We start from the raw sequence: 21,612 nt of genomic DNA on the forward strand, positions 1-21,612 counted from the left end.
AGCCTTCAGGCATTCAGACTGGCCCGGCCCTGCCCAGCACCCTGCCTCTCAGCAGCAGCAGTGGACTGAAGCCTCTTGTCTTTCTGCTGAGGCGCAGCGAGCTACCACAGAGGCCACAAGGAGGCAAGGAAACCCAGGCAGCTCTGACTGTCTTCTCTGCTCTGACTGATTGGCTGGCTGACTAACATGCTGGTATGAATCCAGGACCCACACATGCAGAGTGAGACCGTCCGATCATATTAAGCTTTTAATATGGAGCTTGGCTCCTGAGCTGGTAGTACGAGTTAGAAATACTGTGATTTCAAAAAATAGTGCAAATGCTGAATCCAGGCAACACTGTACGAGGAAGAGGGGTGAGGCTGAGGGAGAGGAGAATAGGGGGGTAGTAAGAGAAGCTCATTAGGCATCTCTAGCCTTCCTCCACTCAGTGTGGGCTTGGCTCCAGTGTTCATTAGCGTGAAGGGGAACTCAATGAGCAGCTAAGACTGAAGGCTTAAGCACGTCCACAAAATCAGCCCTACAATGCTAATCAAAAACAGCACGCCACAGAAATATAAATGTTATGTGTAATGAAGTCATAAAACAGCCTTTTAGCCTTAAGTCTGTCACCGCAATCTATTTTTACTCCACTCACCCATAAAGTGTGATGATTTTAAAACCTCACTGCTCTGTGGTTTACGCAGACCCCAGAGTCCCATGAGTGAAGACGCCCACTCAAGCACACACCATTGCAGACGAACACACAGTCACATCTCACCCACATACGTATAAGTATGTACAAACATATGACACACACAAGCGCACCCATGTCTACAGCTACAGATGTGCACAAAGGTAGGATAAAACACACACACACACACACACAAACACACAGACAGGCATGCTCATACAGGCAGGAGCGACTCCCCAGTAAATACTGTGTACGGTGTTAGCTAGCAGGCAAGCGAGTCAGAGTTCTATTCTTAGCAGTGAATTAAGTAAAAAGCCAGAGGTGTCTTTTACATGGGGGCCTAATCTGGAGCATGAGACACGGATTATGAAATCAAAGCAAGATTGGCCCAGGTGTCTCCAACAATGCCAGCTAGTGTTCAGCACAATCCCTGCATGCAGGATTGAACAGACAGAGAGAGGCAGAGGAAGAGAGAAGGAAGGGATGAGAGAGAGAGCAAGAGAGAGAGAGAGAGAGAGAGAGAGAGAGAGAGAGAGAGGGAGGAGGGAAAAAAAAGGCTTGACTATTCATCAGCAAACACACTTCCAACAATCCCCTCTTTCCCTTCATCATCACACTTCAGTGCCAGAGTCACATTCACGCCAATGTTTAGGGCTGCCTCAGAACACAACCTTTTGGGGGGGGGGTGTCTGAGTCTGGTGTGAGAAGGGCACAAGAAAAAAAAAAAAAGGGGGGGGGGGCTTGTGAGGAATGTTCGACAGGAGAGAGAAAAGAGATTCTTGCTGGTTCAGTAGTTGTCTTGCCAGCGTCTCCCATTGGTCTATCTGAGAAGGCGGGAATGAGGGAGAGAGACTGGAATAGAAAGGGAGAGAGAGAAAAACAGAGAGAGGGAATTCCTGTGGCTTGGCACACTGCACCGAAAGAGGCGTGGCCTGTCGTGTGTTTACAGTGTAAGACAGTGAGAAACAAGCTCTCTCTGAGGAGTTCGGGCCTCAGATCTGTTGCTATTACACTTTGTCTTCTGCTCACTTCACCACCGTAACAGGTTTTGTCACAGCCAAGTGAACAAAAAGAGACAAATCAAAACTTCTTTTCATCAGCTCTTGGAATCACACAGCAGTTGTGTTTTGTGCCGATTTTACGTTTTCTGCTTGTTGCTCTTCTGAGTTATTTGACTGGAGGTATTTGATGGCAGGAGTCCAGACTCTGAACTGTCAGCTCTTTACATTAGGGCCTCATTATGCTGTCACTACTGGTAGAGACCGGTGCTGCGGCAAGTGCTTGTTTGTAGCAATCATGGAGGAAAAGGGGTCATCTTTCTCCACACTTAGGCCCGTGAATCTGTCTGCGACAGCAACGTGGAGAACTGCATGCTCTCCATAGAAGCAGCCCCTGGCTACTCGTCACTGACTGCTCGTCAAAACAAGCTGAAACACTCTGTAACATACTCTACATACATGTACACACAAGTTAGACCACACATTGACATATGCTCAGACTTTGGAGCCCCCATAATAGAGACACACACACACACACACACACACACACACACACACACACACACACACACACACACACACACACACACACACACACACACACTCCTCTTTCCTCGCAAAACCCCTGTTCACGTTAAAGTTTTATTTTTTTTTATTTTTTTTTTTTTTAAATGCTTGCAGCAAATGAATAAGCCACTCTTACAGGCTTTTTAAAAGTACACCTGAGAGCTGCCCCCACTGGGCTCAGTGGATGAGAGCTTAAGGTTAAAAAGCCTATTTAAATTTCAGGGTGAGCGGCACACTCACAGCTAACAGCTAGCAGTCCCTGTAGCTTTGCTCTGTGATGTACAAGTGTTTCCGAGCTTTTACACGTATAATGTATATATATATATGTGTGTGTGTGTGTGTGTGTGTGTGTGTGTGTGTATATATACATATATTTTTTTTTTTTTTAAGCTGCAGAGAGCAAACAGAACCAGCAGCAGGAGTGGTACCTCGCATAATGTGGTCACAGACTGAGAAACACGACCATGCGCGTCAACCTCCACTACAGGTGCGAATACAGAAACCCCATGCAGCGTGTGGGGTATCCTATTACAAGTCTACACGGGTCTGCATAAGGTCTATCAGGTTGCAAAGTGCTAAGTATCAGTGTGAGCGTCGTATTTCCATGCTGAAGATAACAAGAGCCTGCTGCCTGTTGTTGTTGTAGAGGAAAAAGGTGCTGCAGTGCAGATAGTTGTGTATTTTGGTGTGGGTTGCATTGCAGAGAAGCTTTAGGCATATGAGCATGTGCTTTTGTGTGTATGTGTGTGTGTGTGTGTGTGTTTGTATCTCCCCTCCACTAGAGTGCTCCTCTCTCTGTGGGGAATAGTGCTGTAGGTGGTTGGAGAAGTGGGTGGGGTCAGGGTGCAGCCGTGTAGCCAGGTGTGTGTTGGAGCTGGAGGCTGGATGGCTGGTTGTAGTACCTTGTTAGTCACAGTGTTGATTGCCAGCGTTGGAGAGGCACTTCCAGAGATCATACACTCCATCCCCAAAGACTCCGACTCCAGGCTGTACGGCGTAGAAGCCTGTGGGGGTTGGGGGCGGGGTGTGGAGGCAGACAAAAAAAATAAATAAAAATTCAACACCATCCAATTATTAAATACATGAAATCCCACTGCAGGTAGCAAGACCTGTATTATGTTTGTGACAAATCTTCTGCTCAGACCAGATACATATCCATCAGCAAGATACCCCCCCCCCCCTCCCAAAAAAAACCCCCAAAACAAAATAAATAAATAAAGCAGAACTGTTGTCATATGACAGAGCAACACCTTTATTTAGGTCACATTTGAACTGTGCTTTCTGAGAAGATGGAGGCAGCCCCCATCCCCACCATCACCTCCCACCCAAACACACACACACACACACACACACACACACACACACACACACACACACACACACACACACACACATCTTGCTGTATAGACACACTGTTGTGAGAGATAACTCTGCCATGCCTGTCTCCCAAAACTGCTTACTGTAAGAGGATTGGCTGCCAACAATACCATTTTTAATTCATGATAAACATAAATGAGATTTCACAAACTCTCAATTTCAATGTCTGAGACTCTTAATGGAATGCCTTGTAGGCAGACAGTGTCTGGGGTGGGGGGGCAGGGTGAACACAGCGCATGTGTCCTACAGAAACACACTCCTCACTTGGTGCGTTCTTTTGTGTCATGCTCAAATGAACAGAACTGCATCAGGAATGCTTTACTTGAAACTGTTGGCAGCGCTGCATATTAAAAACAATGTACTTTTCCTGTACCTTCTCCATTTGCTGTAAATAAAATCTCACACCAGCAAAGAGATGCAGTTTGTTGAATGAATGTGATAGTATTTCAATGCTGCAGGGCGCCTACATTAACAGCATGTTAAGTTTCATGTAATGTGTGTGTGTGTACGTGTGTGTGTGTACGTGTGTGGTAGAGACAATGGCATGTGTTAGCGTGTGCACATGAGTCTGCCTCGCCAGCCTAACAGAATCCTCCTCTCCTCGTAGCCTCTGGTCAGCCACGTTGTGGGGAACGAGGAGACAAGAGACCGCTGCGTTGAGATGCCCCAGGGCCAGGTCAATCTGAGCAGCTCACTAAAACCTCTACAGCTGTACGTAACGCTGGACAAAACTCATCCATAATTAAAGACAAAAGCTCCCGCTCAGAATAGCCGGCGCGCACAGCTCTGCATTAATTGATGTTTGTTAAAAAAAGTGAGTGCAGAATGTAATGTATGTAATGGCTGCCTGGGGCATAGTTTATTAATAAGGACCCCGCTTCATGACAGGCTAGCGAAGCAGCATGGAGAGGCAGTTACATAAAGTCTGGATATGAACTCCTACTGAGTCTGTGTGTGTGTGTGTGTGTGTGTGTGTGTGTGTGTGTGTGTGAATCTGTGTGTCTTTACGTGTGATAGAGAAAGAGTGGGAGAGGAAGCAGGGTTAACGGAAAAGAAAACTGAGGCAGAAGCAGAGACTCTGAGGCGCAGATGAATCCTGAACCAAGTAGAGATGGAGACAGAAGCTTTAGCAGAGGACCAGCATATGCAGAAAGTGTTTTCTCTCATCACACTCACCCGCTCTCCAGACCTCGGCCTCTTCTTTGGCCGTGTAGGCAAGGCGTCCTCCTTTGGGTTGGTGTCGATGGCCCAGTAAGAGCCCTGCAGACAGAAGAAAGACCTGTGAGCTGATAAAACACAACAGATCACTTTTTCATGTGACATCCCACGGTTGTTCACACAGGACTGAGACATTTCCCTTCTGACATGACAGGACACGAGCATCAGATGTTTCTTTGGCACTGCGACTTACCCGCTTTGGAACAACACTATTTAAAAATCGGGAGGTCTCATCTGCTCTGCTAAAGTCTGTCCTATCAGCCCGAGCCTTTATTTGAGTTGATAGCTGTGAGTTTGTGCGGCGTGTGGGTGGGCTTTGTTAGTAAGAAAGGCTTGGCTTTTCCTCCTCTGCGGCTGCTCCTCAATGAGAGGCTGGTGAGGGCAGCTGGTGGTGGTGAAATGCTAAGCCTTTCCTGAAGCTGTACTTCCTCAGCCTCAGGTACTGAGTCAGAGCGCTGTTGCCAAGGATGAAGGCTTCACAGTCTCAGCGCAGGAATCGAGGCAGCGCTAGCCCTGCCGTGTTGCTTTCTTCTAAGGTCTGAGCGAGGCTAATCAAGGAGAGAACAGTTGGGGCTGGCTCTGGGGCTGCAGCAAGCAATTCCACAACCAGGCTGCATTATTTATCTTTGCATTCGGCCCCATTTAATTTATTTTTCAATGGTGTTCCTCCTCGAAACAACAGGAAAGCAGCTTACAGTACAGATTTTTACCCTAAGGCCCTGCAAGTTCTGAATTTATTTTTAATATTTCATATGGCCCCTGATAAAATCTCAATTGTCAAGAGAAAGTGAGATCAGGACCTTTAAAATTACTTCCTTAGCAGAGAGAATAATTGTTATTTCCATAAGAAATTCTCTGAACAACAGGAGAGGCCATGGAACAAGCTGTATCTCAAGTATCTATACAATAACTGCTGCATGCACAATGGCCTGCTCTTGTTAAAGCCAGCAAATTTGTTATTTTCACAGCTCACACACCACTGCCGCAATTGTTAAAATGAAAAGCCAAGGTTGGCCTATATTCGTCAGGGGGTTAAAATTATAAGTTTTAATATGTGCAAGGCTTCGGGGTCAATTAACATTTTCCTCAGAGGGAAGAATAATTCACAGCACAATCAACCAAAGATGAAGAAACACCTCATATTGATGTAGGCTATGGTAAAATGCAGCAGAAACCTCATTACACACTGCATGTTTTCTACAAGAAGCTTCACTGAAAAATGTATGCAAAAAGGTGAGAGAAAAAAGTGTCTCTACATATGATCCATCTCCGTGTTCAGATGCAGGGGTTAATTGCAGCGGTACAGATGCAGATGTTTCAAAATTAGGAGTCACAGAGACAAAAGCCAGTCTTGGTGGTGCTCCTTTTAATTAGGGGGGGGAGGAGAGAGAACACATTAAGTTAACCCTCATGGGAGGGGAGTTTCTGCATTTCCCTACACCCACCCCAAGAGAGTTAGCAGGAAAAAAGAAAAACATATAAAGAGTCATTAAATTATTCACAAATATACTGCAATATACTGTAGCAATGCCAAGTGAAGTGTGTCCGTGGAGTCTGGGCAACAACATAGCAAAGCCACAATATTCTCTGCAGCCATAAAACAAAGGCTGCTGTAATATTTTCTTTAAAAAAAAAACAAAAAACAAAAACGGATCCTGATAACAGATGTGCTCTCTTCCCATAAATGATGCAGCTCATTTTCATACATCAACATAAATTATGTCATCTAGTTCCCCTTTTGTGTGTAAATATTGGAAGGACAAACACTACAAGCATACTGGTCATCTTTGAAACTCCAGGCTGAGACACGAGAACAATTAAAATAAAGATTATTAATGGAAGCCTTCGCATGCTGCATCTCTACCTCCAAGGTAGGCAGGGTGTATGTGTGTGTACAATACCAACTGTCATCTCTTACACCATCTCAGAGAGAGAGAGAGACAGACAGAGAGCGACATGACTCTCCTATCTCATCCAACCAGCAGTTCTCATATTCCTGCCACATTACAATATTGATGCAACATATCAAGAGCGGCTAGCGCCTCTTTGAAGTTGTCTTCGGGGGGGAAGGGAGTGAGGAAAATTCCAAATTAAACATTAAGGATGCGAGCACGTTGGCCATGCATTTGGAATGGGATCCATACAGCAATAGATTATTTTGTATTTAGTGGAGCAGCTCCCAGGAGTGTCAATATCAGAGGATTACAGCAAAACATGAAATTAGCATTCAGTCCCCATCCTCTACACAGCTAGGCGTAGCTCTTCATGCATGTGTCGGTGTGTACGTGTGTGTGTGTGTGTGTGTGTAATTATTTGTGCGGTTCCCTAAGCATATGTAGCGTATGCTCTGACAGTGCCGGGATGAAATCTGGGTTAGGCTACATATGGTTAGACCTATGCACGCCATCATACTAAATATAGGCTCCTTCTTCATGAACCACTCAGTGGACCAGGGGACACTATTTATCAGGTTGCTACAGATTGTGAGGTAAACCGGGCCGAAAAAGCAACTGTAGGTGGTCCTACTGAGATTCAAATGTCAAATTAACATGACAGACTTTTACAGAGAAGAAAAATGGGAGACAGAGCTGAGTAGAGAGCAAGTGAGGTCTGATCTTTTTCATAGGTTCAGCACCTTCAGTTAACACTTCAGGGACGGAAGATTCTGGAAATGACCTGACTTCTACCCTGTTATGGCCCCATCTCTACCAGTCTTTGACTTTTTTTTCCCCTCACCAACATCTGTGGTCTGTGCCGGTCCAAGAAACCAGTCTCTCCTTACATTTGAAATGCAATTCTGCGGGGGTGGGAGGTTCATAATAGATTACGAGCATGCCATGCATTTCCAGACTGTCAGAGTCCTGGCAGCCGTTCAAAGGTAACATTTTTCTAGCAGAGATAGCATGATACACAGCAAAAAAAATGTAACAGCAAATTGTGCCAGCTGAGAAACTAAACACATTCTTGTATTTGTGTTTCTTTTTAATAATAACATGCAATCCTCGCTGTTTCTAATCAAATTCATGTTTAAAAGTCTCACCTTTCCTGGGTCATCTTTGGAGCGAGGCACTTTGAGAAAACACTTGTTCAATGACAGATTGTGCCGTATTGAGTTCTGTGGGGGAAACAGAGAGAGAGAGAGGTGGCAAGGTGAATGAACACATATCAAAAACCAGATTACACAAACAAGTCTGCAGTGCTTTAGTGTGGAGAACATCACAGCCAGCAGAAACAAAGGCATTCAACTTGTTAGCATGTATCTTTTAGGTTTAGTCACAGCTCCTGTCATCAAGGTCAGCTGGTTTCAGTAGCATGAGATCTGGCCTATAACTGGATCCAGATTTCATTCCGCACGCACATACAGGAGCTCAATCTGTGTACAAAGCCACCAGGAAGCAATATCTTTCATCAATGTCCAACAAACTGCATTCTGGTTGCACAAATATATAGTGAATTCCACGGGTGCCAAAAGTAGAAGCCAGAAGGAATCCCACGCTGGGACAGTTGCTGATACCAGTGCCTGATATTAATTAATGCTTCAGCGAGCTCCTGTGGGGGCAGGAAATAAATTATGTAGATCATTCTGAAAGTTAACTCATTACAGTGTTACAAGCTACTCCACGGCAGTGAAGAGGCAGGTTCATTCAGCTGCCTGATTGGGGAGGCGAGGTGGGCTGAAGTAGCCACAAGGGCTAGGGAGCGATGCTCCAGGCCCGGGTTAACCAGCTACAGCAAGGCCCTCAGAACCAGCTGGAGGCAGGCCAGCGGAGGGCTTACAAGAGCCAATGGATGCACACGTTTCTCCACTCCACTTTATGGAGTGGTATTGACAGATGGCCACACTGAAAAGCTGTAGGATTCTCTGATGAGTTTAACGGATGCAGGAGATGAGCAGAGAGAGGCACACAGCGAGAGAGGGGAGAGAGAGGAGAGAGAGAGAGAGAGAGAGAGAGAGAGAGAGAGAGAGACCCCCAAGTGCAAAAGATGGGAGCTGCTTGTTCAACAGTATAGGCAATTATACCACAGGAGGGATGATAATGGCAGCCTCGTTGTAATGCTGTCAATCTCCATGGTTAAATCACTCTGAAATGCCAACGCAATCCAGAAGAAGTCTAACAATGTTCCCCAACACGAATATATAGAGGGGGAAACTGGAGCCATAGTCAAAATAATTCTGTTCTTGTGCCAGAAGGGAATATTTTCTGAAAGCAAAACTCACCCCAAAATCTATCTTTTGAGCTCAAAAAATTGTCCCTGTAGGCTTGAAAGAAGGCTGCAGTTTTTACTCCCTTCACAAAGAATTCTCGTTACAATGGATCCCCCAAAATCTGTTCACGACATTAGATCTCTGCTGGAGCTCACATCGGGTTCAAGTTGAAGACTCGCCTGCAGGGCAGTGCAGTGAACGGCTTCTTCCGACCTCCAAACCTCGGCCAAACCCTGCACACTGGTGCAACCACTGCACAAAGGAGCACTCACCTCAGTCACAGCGCTCCTCTTTTGTGTCTCTGCAGTCACAGCCCGAAAACCCAGTGTTTCAAACGACACCTTGACACACAATGCTAGTATGCGTCATTTCGTATTATCGTCCTGAGCGATCGTACTGTAGCTCTGAACATGCTTTTAGTTGTTTGTTTAAGAGGGCTGCACTTATGGTAAGCCACTTGGGGTAAAAGTGTCTGCAAAATATTTAAGTAATGTAAAAATGGCAAGTTTTCAGGGCAGAAGAAAAATGTCCAATGGAACCACTTAACACACCTGAATCATGATCCACTCCCTGCTTTGCCTATGCATGTGAATGGTAAATGGACTGTATTTATATGGCGCTTTTGAAGTCTGACGACCACTCAAAGTGCATTTACAACACAATTCTGCATTCACACTTATATTCATGTGGCGAATGTTTAGCGTTATCACACACACTCACACACGGATGGCACAGCATTGGGAGCAATTTGGGGTTCAGTATCTTGCCCAAGGATACTTCGACATGTAGACTGCCGAGGCCAGGATGTACCATCGACCGATCATCACCAAGGATCGAACCACCGACCTTCTGATAAGTGGACAGCCGCTCTAGCAATAGATTATTTTGTATTTAGTGGAGCAGCTCCCAGGGGTGGAGGAATGTGCAACCAAAAAATATGGTTAAAGAAGATCCTTTTATGTCACAACATCTCCTTTCCTGAAACTGCAAAACTCTACCTGAAGTTGCATAAATAGCCTCACAATGTGTGTTTACAACATAATGAGTATGAGTATGGACAGCAGAGAAGTGGATTGTGAAGTAGGAAATTTTGTCACTTGTCTTGTCACAATTTTAAAGACACAAACCCAAGATAACTACAGCTGCTGTTGTTTTTGAAGAAGCAAAATATTAAGTCACCTTTCAAGACTGCAGGGCTGAGTGTTTGATATGCAAAAGATTTTGGGTGGAGTATCACCCAAATACGTGAACTGAGGAAATCGAATCCTTATAGAAAAAGAACAGCAAAAAATACAATAGTTGGGGTAATAAGAGACACGGAGTCTCACAGGTCATAAACCAGCAAGCTGTCCTACACCCACACACCCCAATATTTAAGGACTCAAAATAAAACTCAAAACTGTTAAAAAATCCCTGCACAAAATAGAAGAATCTCAAATTTAAAAATGCATGGTCCACCCTACTGATGATCATTTTCATCTTAAATTAATCAATTCCTTTTTTCTTAACCGATTAATCGTTTGGTCTAGGAAAAAAAAATAAAATAATTGAAAACTGGCCGTCACTTCTTCAAATGTCCTGTTTTATCTGAACCTGACATAAAACACAAAAAAGAGGCAAATATTAAATATGTTAGAATGCAACGTATTTCCTTGAAACTGCTTGATGAATTGATTATCAGATTATCATCTTCTGTTGATTGATTGTTTTAGATCTTGTTTCTCTTATTTTAATCATATAATTCTCTTATTATTACCACAAGCATACAAAACATTATCGACCACTCCAGCCTCTGTTACGCACCAGTATGCATTTATGAAAAGGTCTCAAACCATAATATATTTTGGTCACACTACAATCAGATCTTCAAAACTAGATATGGAAGCATTCAGGCTTGCAGTGTCATCAGGACCCTCTGTGGTCTGAATGTAATACAGCCACAAAAAGCCAAACTAACACAGTCAGATCTGAAACGTCACATAGACTTGACGTGTATCCAATCACTACAAGCAAGCAATAGTGATCTGGTGGCCCTTGGAGTAAGGCCCTTACCAACTGACCCCAATGTTGAGTCCACAAACATCCTGCCTACTCTCGGGCTCATAGGTGCTCTTCTTTGTCCAAGGCTCAGCCGGACTACTTTACACAGGCTACAGTGACAGCACCATTACACAGGCCTTGTCCTTCTAGCCACACTCTGTCCCTTGCCTTGTCACAGTTCAACATTAATTCAGATGAATAAAACAATGTGAGCGCAGAACGTGATCATGTATAGTGGATGGTGACAAACAGATACGAGGCTCTCCATTTAGCCAGCCTTTGCTACTTTAAAACCCCGAGACATGTCTAACAGGGGAACGTCTGAGTGGAGGGTGTGTGATGCAAGCTGCACAATGCCATCCACACTTAAGTACTTAAAACCAGAGTGTGTGTGCCACTTGATGCCAGGCGGACAGAAGCAGCTGAACTTGCACAGAGAGGTGGCTCCATCCATTAAGGACCTTCTGCTGGGCCTAAATCATTGATACAACCAACCAACCAAGGCCTGCCGCTACATTAGAAGTTTATTTTTTAATGAACTCTGCCCGCCTGCTCTTTTCTCCTCTTGACAGTCCCTGTGTCCCGCAACGTCCCACACTGTGTCAGATAAACTCTTTCCACTGCTTCAGACACATGTGTGCTCTGAAACTCACAGGCTGTGGGTCATTTGCAGGCAGAGAGATGAATCAGAACAAAGGGGGACTTGAAAATATTACAACAGCAGCAGGGGAAGAAAAAGAAAAACATGACGACAGAGAGAGTCGCCGCATTTGATAGATCATAGTGTATTTGCTGAGTAGGAGAGAAAGGGGAGAGTAAGACAACGATGGGCTGATGAAAAATTAGGGCCAATTACCGCTGTGAATATAAACAATATGTCAGCATTTGAGCAGCAGCTCCTTAGATTTACCATCTTAGTCTGTGTGAGTACAAAACATTTGTTTTAAGGCAGTGGGCTAAGTTGGTATAAGTGGACCTACAGTACAGAGGGAAGTGAAGTAGGTAGAAGAGGTCAGAGGGTGTGAACAGTGGTACACAAAGTGAGTCAGACAGAGCTCACTGCAGGGGCCCTGCCCAAGTGCTGCCCAGCATCTACCTGCAACCCCCACAGAGCACTTCATATCCAACCTCAGCACAAGCCTGTGTGTGCGTGTGTCTGTGTATGTGGGATGCCTCCTACACACCTTAAAACACACACACACACTGGAACGTGTCTCCTAACAAATGGCGATGATTTAACACACCAGGACAGCAGTGGAGGCGTAAGCAGCTCCGCCCTCGCTGCCCCCCCGCTGAGGAGCGCTGCAGCTCAGCAGAAGGGCCGCCAGGGGAAAGTAGGTCAGGCTGACCTCTGCGCTCGACGTGTCAAACGTTCAGAGTGAGCTAAAGGGACAGGCCATGTCAGAGCCCTGCTCCTCACAGCTGGGGAGGAGGAGGCACCCTGCGCACACGGTCAGGGACCCAAGGAAACGAACTCGGCATGCTGGGACAGACACATGTATGCACACATACCGGTTATGACATAGGAACGAACACCAGCAACCGAGGGAGAGGAAGAGTCACACTGTGGTCCAACGTGAGTAAATCAATGCCCCCGTAAGGTCCTGGCCTTCCCACATTCAAACCATCTTCTCTCAACTATATGCCTCTAGACAAAGCTAAAAAATGAAATAAAATAAAGGAAAAATAAAATGTGCGGGGGCTCTAACAAACCAACACACGGCCCACTCTTATATTTCCCACAACTAACAAAACGCAACAAGAGGCAGCAGTCCAGTTGCGAGTTTACTTGAAACATTCCTGAGACCAAGTGAGAGTCTGAGATGACCCAGAGGCGCTCTTAAAGTGTTAAGAAGAACTTAAATGCTTCTGGATTTGCCGTCTTTGTGATCAAAGTGTTCTCCCTAGCATTTCAGCGTGTGGGAAAACAGGGTGTGGCGAGCAGTGTCAGGAACCAGTGGTTAAACATTACAATGACCTCTGCTACAGGAGCTTTTCATAAAGGCAAATATTCCAAGTTGAAAAGATTCACCAGTTAAATTCACATTTCTAATAAAGAGCAGGTCTGGGAAGAAAAGCAAAAGGAAGCACAGTTTAAAGCTCAGAGTACGGCAAGGTTAGTTTAGGTGACATTGCATACCCAATCACACAAGTTTATCCCATTTTGTATGAAATCAACATGTCTTTTCACATTAACAATGAAATAGAAGACAGAATGTACCACAGGGCGTTTAGAGTGGGAAAAAAAACAGCCATGTAAAAATATTACGCAGGCCTGTGTTGCCACATCTAATATCTTGTATGGAGTGTCTGTACAGATGAGGGGAGAATGACAAATCAGACAAACCAAAGCAAACATTCTTGCAAGTACCATCGCTTGGAGGATAGGACCTCAACCTCTAATTGACCTGTCAGCAAGTCTGAACGATGGAGAGATATAAAAGATGAGGCACTGCTGAGAAACACGGTTCAGATCTGTTCAAAAATACAGATATCTCTTGGAGGAATGAATGGTGAGAGGGAGGGAAAGAACTGATCATTGAGTAGGCGAGTGAGTGAGTGAGTGAATGAATGAGTGGGTGAAACAAAAGCCAAACAAATGGAAAGACCTTTGGGCGAGTATAATGAACACGAATAGTGTTTGTAATATTGATGGACTGCAGGTATTACTAAAAAGAGATGTCACAGTAGACAGCAGTGAAACAGTGTGGAAATTATTTCATGCATGGGAGGAAGCCCGTCTGAAATGACCACGCATTTGCTGTTGCATGTTAGAAGAAAGCAGCATTTTCGACGTCCCAGTCAAAAAACACAACACAATTTTTGCCTTTTTTGACCTTTCAAAAAACAAAAAATAGGAGCAAAATCCTGCTGAAAATAAAGGAAATAAAAAGGGTGGATTTTAACGTAGTTAGCTTTGTTTTCTTATTCAACAATGTGCCAAAATCAAAACTATGATATAAGACATACAGTGTCATAACAACTCTAAGTACAGGCACTAAAAAAGGAAGAGAACAACAATAATATTGTGATAATTATCCAAACATTAGAGATGAGATAACTAGAGAATTAATCGATTGATGGAAATTAATTGTCAACTATTTTAACAATTATTAAGTTATTTTTCAAAGGCAAAAACTCCAAACAATCTTTCCTTCTGTGAAAGATTTTGGCAAAAGAAAATTCTCTCTCTCTCCAACTGACGAATATTATTGATAAATACATTTTAGACAAGACAAACCCAGAGAAAGAGAGAGAGAAAGAAAGAAAAAAGAAAGAAAGAATCAAAGAAAGAACGAACGAACGAACAAGGAGACAATAGAATCGGTAAGAAGTGAGTGCAGCAAGCAGGCCCACAATACAGGAAATGGGAAGTGAATCAGTACACACACACACACACACACACACACACACACACACACACACACACACACACACAGGTAGATTACTGTATTTTTAGGCCTTTGTTATTTTATATGGACCCAGTGACATGCCCACCAACACAGAGCGTACTCCTCAGCCTCGGGGATCTGCACCAAGGCCACGGAATGTAGCACCTTCGCTATCTATTTGTAGTGGGTGTGGGAAGGCGTGTGGGATGCCACAGCATTCGCTCAGCAAGGCACTGCTTAAAAAAATAAAAATAAAATATTGGACACGCACACACACAGGTAGAGAAAGGTAAGTTCATTGAGGTGCAATCACTAGATGATTTAATCCTGTTAGCTGTGAGAAGAGCTGTGACCTTAAGGCCATCAGTACGAGGCTCTTCTGACTGACTGGATGAAAACCTGCAGTGTGATGACAAAGGAGTGTCAGGCCGCAGCATTTTGAGCACTTAAAACCACCTCCTGTTTGACCACACGCATTCACAACATGGACACAAAAAAAAAATCATGAGACAAACTTGCCTTAAGGGCTCCAAAAGTGACTGCAAAGTAGGTTTTCCCGAGCTTCAATGCCAAAAACAATTACATTAAGCACATGTTAAAGACATATTTAATTCTATTTAGCCATACTTAAGCCTTATTCACCACAGTGACCCCTCCCCCACCGTCAACACACTGTCAGACTCCAGAAGTCTCCCAACACACACCACAAAGCTCTCTTGCATCGAGCAAAGCTACTGAGAGACCCAAAGCCCACACTCAAATACCAATGAAGTCAACTATAACGATTTTCAACTTGATTTTTTTTTCTAACCATCTTCAAAGGCATTTGATCTGCCTCCCCTGCCATCTAGTAGTAATATGTTGGCATGCTAGGTTTTAAACCCTTAGTCTGTGATCTTTACTCACTTGTATGTAGTTTTAATAAAACATGAACAGTTTGCTTGCCTGCCACAGAAAAATACATACCAAGGTCAAATCTGTCAGACATATAATAACCTGTTATTCAGTGCTAGGAGAGCTCTTCGTCTACATCCATAATGCAAAGACAAAAGAAAATGAGCAAGCTGGAAAAATCAAAATGATCGCTAACTTTTGCCATATAGACCCAGGTCATCTGCTGTAGCACACTGAGGTATTATAGTAATTAAAACTCAACAGCCACTTCTGCAGAAGGAGATGACACTATGGGGAAATTGTATTTTTCTCCCCCTCGTCCAACAGTGAGCATTTGCCTAAATTAAACCCATTTTTCACTGGCAGGCTAATATAATGAGGGCAATACATGCAAGAAAGAAATTAGCTTGATAAGCGATTACACGTGTGGACTCAAAAAGAAAATGTTATCAGGAGAAGTGAGAACAGTGACAGGGACAACAAAAAAGCTTTCATTTGCAACAGTGAGGTGCTTAGACTTTATTATTAGGGATTTTTAAAGAGCCACAGAGTGCAATTAATGAAAATAAAAACAAGGAGGAAAGAAGGAAAAAAAGAATCAAAGCTGTCAAAGTTCCCCTGCCACTACAGGGGAGCCAATTGAGATGACAACTGAGGTCACTGGTTTGCATCAGCCACCACAGGTGTATTGTTTCCAGAGGCCAGCTCCATACATTCAAACTGCGGGAAAGGTAAAGAGGACAGACAGGGGAGGCCGCAGGTACAAAATGTGCTTCATCAGTGGAAGAGAATCACCCCGGACAGATGTGTAAGGGGACACGTTTATTCTAGCGAGCTAACAGCTGTGTACAGCAACACCAGCCTATCACCAATAACTATTAGACCAAGACATCACTATCAACCACCATGAGATACACATTAACCAAAGATGTCTGCAAACATACTGTGAAAGCACACCATGAGCTTACCTGCCTGTTCTGATCGCGTGGAATCTTCCACAACACCAAGTAAGCAAAGCAATCCAACTTTATTTGCCAAGTAATTTTGTTGAGGGTAATCCAGGGATACTGCTTCCTATAGAGCTCAGACAGTAGGCCGAGCCAAAACAAAAACCCCATAGTTCTCCAGTGGCATATAAGAAGTTTATGAATGCTGCACCAAGGATGTTCTCTTTTCAACAGAAGCAGTGGGGTTAGAGACCAAAAGCTCCAATATAAATGTTCTGAACTCAATCTCACTCAGGCACATGCACCCACATTCCCTTCCCTAGCTGCTTTGTTGCTGTAAGGCCAAACCTTGGAACGGACCTGCAGAAAAATTCAAGGAAAAAAAGAAAAAAAAAACAACAACAACAAAAAAAATAAAAAACTTCTGCATTATTTTCTAGGTGCACTTGAGGTTACAGCCCTGGCTTGAATGCTGCGTTTGAAATTCGAGCATTCCCCTTATAAATTGGGAGGCAGTCACTGCAGATTTCAAAAGCTGTGGGGGAAAAATTCACTTAATGCAACACTGAATGGCAGGTCACACTACAACAAAAGCCCTGAGCCACTCATATGAGGCCTATTTGATCACAGTCCTTCAGAGAGCTATCTGTCTTTGTCTCTCTTTCTCTTTTGCTGATATTTGTGTCTCTCCCACTCTGTCTCACTCTCTCGCTCAGAGCCAAACTGCACACAGTCAAAGTGCTTTGTACAACCTCTGGTGTTGCTACACTTGTTATACTACTGCACAGCGCGGCGTGCCGAAGTGTAGCATTATTCCATTAAGTGGATTATTTCAGAACGTCTCTGACCTTCCACAGGGTTGTCATTGGCAATGAACCAAGAAGAATTGGGGAGAAATGATGATGGGCACGGACCTCTTTGGAAATTGGCAGGATTGAGTGATAGATAACACTACTGAACAGTAAACCTGTCAGTACAACACAGTAAATTAGGCTGGAACGAAAAGGTTGAGGCCTGGCAGGACTAAAATCAAGTCAGGAAAATAAAACAAGTGTGCAACATTCACTGCAGAAAATCAAGAATCATGCTTGAAGTCAACCTTAAAGAATTTATCCATATCTAGAAAATCAGACCTATTTACTGTCGCTCACATTTAGCGACAACAGCTACATTATTGCAAATCCTAAAAAGACCTTTTTGCTCCTTTAATCATTAAATACATTCAAATGTGGAATTATATTTCATAATGATGGCTCAGTAGTATTGGACATCATGTAGTTAGTTCTCAGTCTGCACTTCAGCTGCTGATGCAATGTTAGCAAACGTTTGCTTTGGCCAAGCACACAGACACCAGTTTATAATGAACATTTCTAGGTAACAGACAACAGTGTTCTGTCACAGTTTGGCAAACGCACACAATCCATGTTGATGCAGTTTACAAAATGTCAGAATGAGAAGTCTGCAAAAAGCAGTGGTCTGACCTTGAATTTACGGAGGACGAAAGGACATTTTACGTTTTAAGGGGGTCATTGTCGTAACTGCGCACTCTGGCTGAAGCCCTGTCAATCCACCTTCTCTCACGCACGCACTCGGCGCGTAAAGTCATCACAAGTCATATCAGCCTTGAGGAAACAAAAATAATTGACAGATTCTCAAATGGAGAAAAAAGACGTACAGTAGCACATACTGTGTGCTTGGTCACCCGAGACAAACTGGGAAACCGGTACAGTACGGACTGACAATATCAGCAAAGAGAGCCGCCTTGCACAGCGCTGTAAATTGAGTCTGGTTCTCTGAGCGACGCGGGCTCACACTTTTCTCCTGTGCTACACAGGGCGCATTTTCTCTCCACTCCTCCTCCACTGCAGAGGCAGCACAAGGCCATGAAAGATTGGAGGCAAAGTGACGTCCTCTGGTTTATCCTCCCTGAAAGCCTTCGCATGCTCTCAGTTCCACATGAGGGATCTGATGAAAGCCGTTTGTCAGTACGCCACTTAATTATCAGCCAGAAGAAGAGCCTCTGATGCTATCCTCTGACAATGGCTCACAGCAGCCTGCTGACTACAGTGCCCACTAACAATGAAGAACTGACTGCAGCTACTAATGGTGACGGGGTAGTGCCAACTGTCCACTTAAGAGTTAGACAAATTAAGTAACGGCACAGAAAGCCTTTTGTGTGCTCCTTCGATGTACTGTGTATCCTTGTCTTTGTAAGGTTATGTAGAAAGGAGAAAATTTTACACCAAAATACCAAGACTGTAAAACGTGCTGTTTGGAAGAGAAAATGTAAAACAGACCTACTGAAAACACATTATATCGAGCTGAGGAAAAACTAAGACGTTTTGACCTTTTATATTTCCTGCATGTCTACACAAACATTATCGAGCTTATGCAGCTGCTCAATATGCACATTACCATCAGACTACAGTAAATACAACAGTCACATGCACTCCTTAACCTTCTGCCTTTGCATAGTCATTTTCTTTTGACTGCTGACGGCTGAAAAACAAACAGTGACTATAGCCATATACACCATTATTTCTGTGCAGAAAAAAAGGATTCCATTAACTTTGATATAGCTAAAGAAACTCTTGCATCAGTCTCAATATGGCATCTGAATATCAAAAAGAAGGGACGACTAGGGCGACTGGAACCTCCTTTTGCCTGGTGTTGCTGAGTCTATTTCCAAAATAAAATAAAATGCAAGTATCCCTAAAAAAGGTTGGGTGTTCAGTAGCAAAAGATGAAGATCAGCTCGATAAAAGGGTTTTATTTTCTTATTCGGCTGTGTTCTTGTCATGCAACTCACTCCTACATTCCCCGGGCTCTTGAGCACACGTGGCCTGAAGGCTACTACAGTAGCAGGGAAAAAAGTAAGCCATTTACCATCATCTCTATTAATCTGATCTGATACTTAGCTTTTCATTAGCAAAGTACATTGCTGTACATGTCCATGACAGAGACAGGGCAATGACTCAGTGTAACCTTGGACTCCCCACAGTAACCTGCCAGTCAGGAGCAAATCCATAAAGCAACGGCGAGAAGCAACGGCTCATTTTAAATCACTGCGCCGCTCTCACTAACAAACTCAGAAAAAAAGCCTAAGAGAAGCTTTTTTTCTGTTATATGTATTAGATTTGATTTCCTTCTGAAAGGGAATCACAGACCCACCCTACAGTCCATTAGCCAAGTTAATGCAGAGCTGCCAGACTTGCTGACCCATTAATAATACATTGCAGTGGTCAAAAGAGGCCAGACACCTCCGTGCACCCCTTCATCCCTCTACACGGCCACATTAATGGACTAATTCAGATGCAATTAACTGGTGGGGAGAGGCTGTGGCCTTGCGGCTGGTGGAGCACAGGCTGAAGGGCTTACAGCCAGGGCTTGGATTATAATCACTGCGAGCACACACATGAACACACACGCTCACAAAACAATTTACATACTCCTAGAAAGGAGCCAACACATTTGTAGGAACATAGAATGTAGCTTTCACTACTGGATATCAGAAGGAAAAAGAAAATTAATATCATTTATACTATTCATCATATTCATCCAGAGAAATAATGTGTATAAGTGGCCCTGGGCTAAACATCAGTTTTAACCTAAAATTCAGCTAAAATACTGTCCACTGGAAGCAATCGACACACACACACATATACATTAAATATACACACACACCTATGTGTTATCCATTCACGTCATATGTGATTCATGCAATCCATTGTTAATATAAAATATTGATTACAGCTGATTTAAACACCAGCAACGCTTTGCCTGTGAAGACCTTATGGCAAAGTGCGAAATGCTTGCGCTGCCTGTGTTCCCATTTAATTTCATCAGCTTCTTTTCATGTTTGTCCATTACAGCAAGTTCCATTCAATAACATGGCTGCGGAAACCTGCTCTTTGAGAATGTGACGTTGACAAATGAGCAATTACAGGAGCGATATTCACGTGTCACATCTGTGGCCAGCATGACTCGCGATTAGCCCTACTGATGCTGAATGTGAGATGCGAGAGCTAAGCCTGTCAACACAGGCGCCTGGGAAGGCAGCGTGGCCCATTCTGGCATGTCATCCATCACTGGTTCCACTTGGCTGCCACAGCTGTGTCACTGTCCCCCTCTCACAGACCGCTGACCCCACTGAGGACGCACCAGCAGGATGATCAAATATCTCTCTGGGATAAAAGACAACCATCCTGTTTCTCTGACAAGGCAGAGGACAAAAAAAAAAACCCTCTTTCCTACATATCCTCTGCCACGATGACATCTTTATCAATAAGCAGCATTTAATGCCAGGCAGCAGCAGCGGCATCGTGTAAAGACACACGGCTGCTCGCCTTCCATTCCAAAAAAAAAAAAGAAAAAAAAAAGAAAAAAGAAAAGCAGGGATTGTGAAGAGCAGAGTGAAGCCATTAGCCGCGGCAGGCTGACACAGAAGGTGAGGGGGGTTAAATAATTGCCAGAGAAGAGAGAGCGTGGATTGAAACTAGGATGAAATGGAACAACATCGGCCAGACGTACTCCCAAGATAATTACTTGCCATGCAGATTTTATCAACATGGCAATCACCAGGGCCGGTCTACTCCTTTTAAAAAATTCTATCAGATGTGAATGACCTGCAGTCGGGATGTGAGGCGGCATGGCAGAGCTCCCAGTCGCTCTAAGTGGATACTCAGTGGAGGGCTTACCTCAGTCAAGCTACAGACCTTTGACCCTATCAACAGTCCCAGGTTGCTGTAGACTGTTTTTAAAGATCCTTCTCCAGCCTCTGCTAATTAGTCCTGCAGCCTCTTTTCCTTTCATTTCCAAAAAGGAAACGCTGCGTGTACGCCACAGTGCTGGCAGATAAATTAGCTGCACGCTTCACAGGAGGCAACCGTTCTTCAGGGAGAGCAGGCTACCTTAATTATGAATATTATTAATTACATTTTAAAAAAGACCAGGAGAAATTGAAAAAAAAAAAAACAATAAATCAATCAATCACACTCATTCTAAAAGATATTTGTATAAATATTTGCTTAATTAAATCACACCTTGTTTACTCGAAATAGTTGTGAAAATTATGTTTTATGAGGACAGATCCAGTGGCAGCAGTAGCCAGTCTAACGCAGCTTAGACAAATTTAACAGGGCAGATTCAGTGTTAAAGGCGGATTCAGAGGGCTGTGCTCTATTTATAGCGTGCAGAATTCATCAGCGTACCCCTCTCCTTTCTCTGCCTCCTTGTCAGGGCAAAAATCAGTGCACATACAAGAGGCTATGTTAAAAGGCACCATCTGTGATCGCAATGTAAA

General features: G+C 43.8%; 1 protein-coding gene across 2 annotated transcripts in view; it reads right to left on the reverse strand.

Moving 5' to 3' along the window:
• The window catches only part of foxj3 (forkhead box J3), a 71,616-nt gene that overhangs the window by 11,955 nt on the left and 38,049 nt on the right, over positions 1-21,612 (reverse strand). For both annotated transcript variants that reach the window (XM_076760693.1, XM_076760685.1), the window contains exons 3-5: positions 7,871-7,945; positions 4,789-4,872; positions 3,138-3,239 (exon numbers count right to left, since the gene is read on the reverse strand). In XM_076760693.1, the coding sequence (XP_076616808.1) occupies positions 3,138-3,239; positions 4,789-4,872; positions 7,871-7,945 (261 nt within the window). The remainder of the gene's footprint in view (positions 1-3,137; positions 3,240-4,788; positions 4,873-7,870; positions 7,946-21,612) is intronic.

Source organism: Chaetodon auriga, chromosome 2, assembly GCF_051107435.1.
Source record: "Chaetodon auriga isolate fChaAug3 chromosome 2, fChaAug3.hap1, whole genome shotgun sequence".
In the NCBI taxonomy this organism is placed as follows: domain Eukaryota; kingdom Metazoa; phylum Chordata; class Actinopteri; order Chaetodontiformes; family Chaetodontidae; genus Chaetodon; species Chaetodon auriga.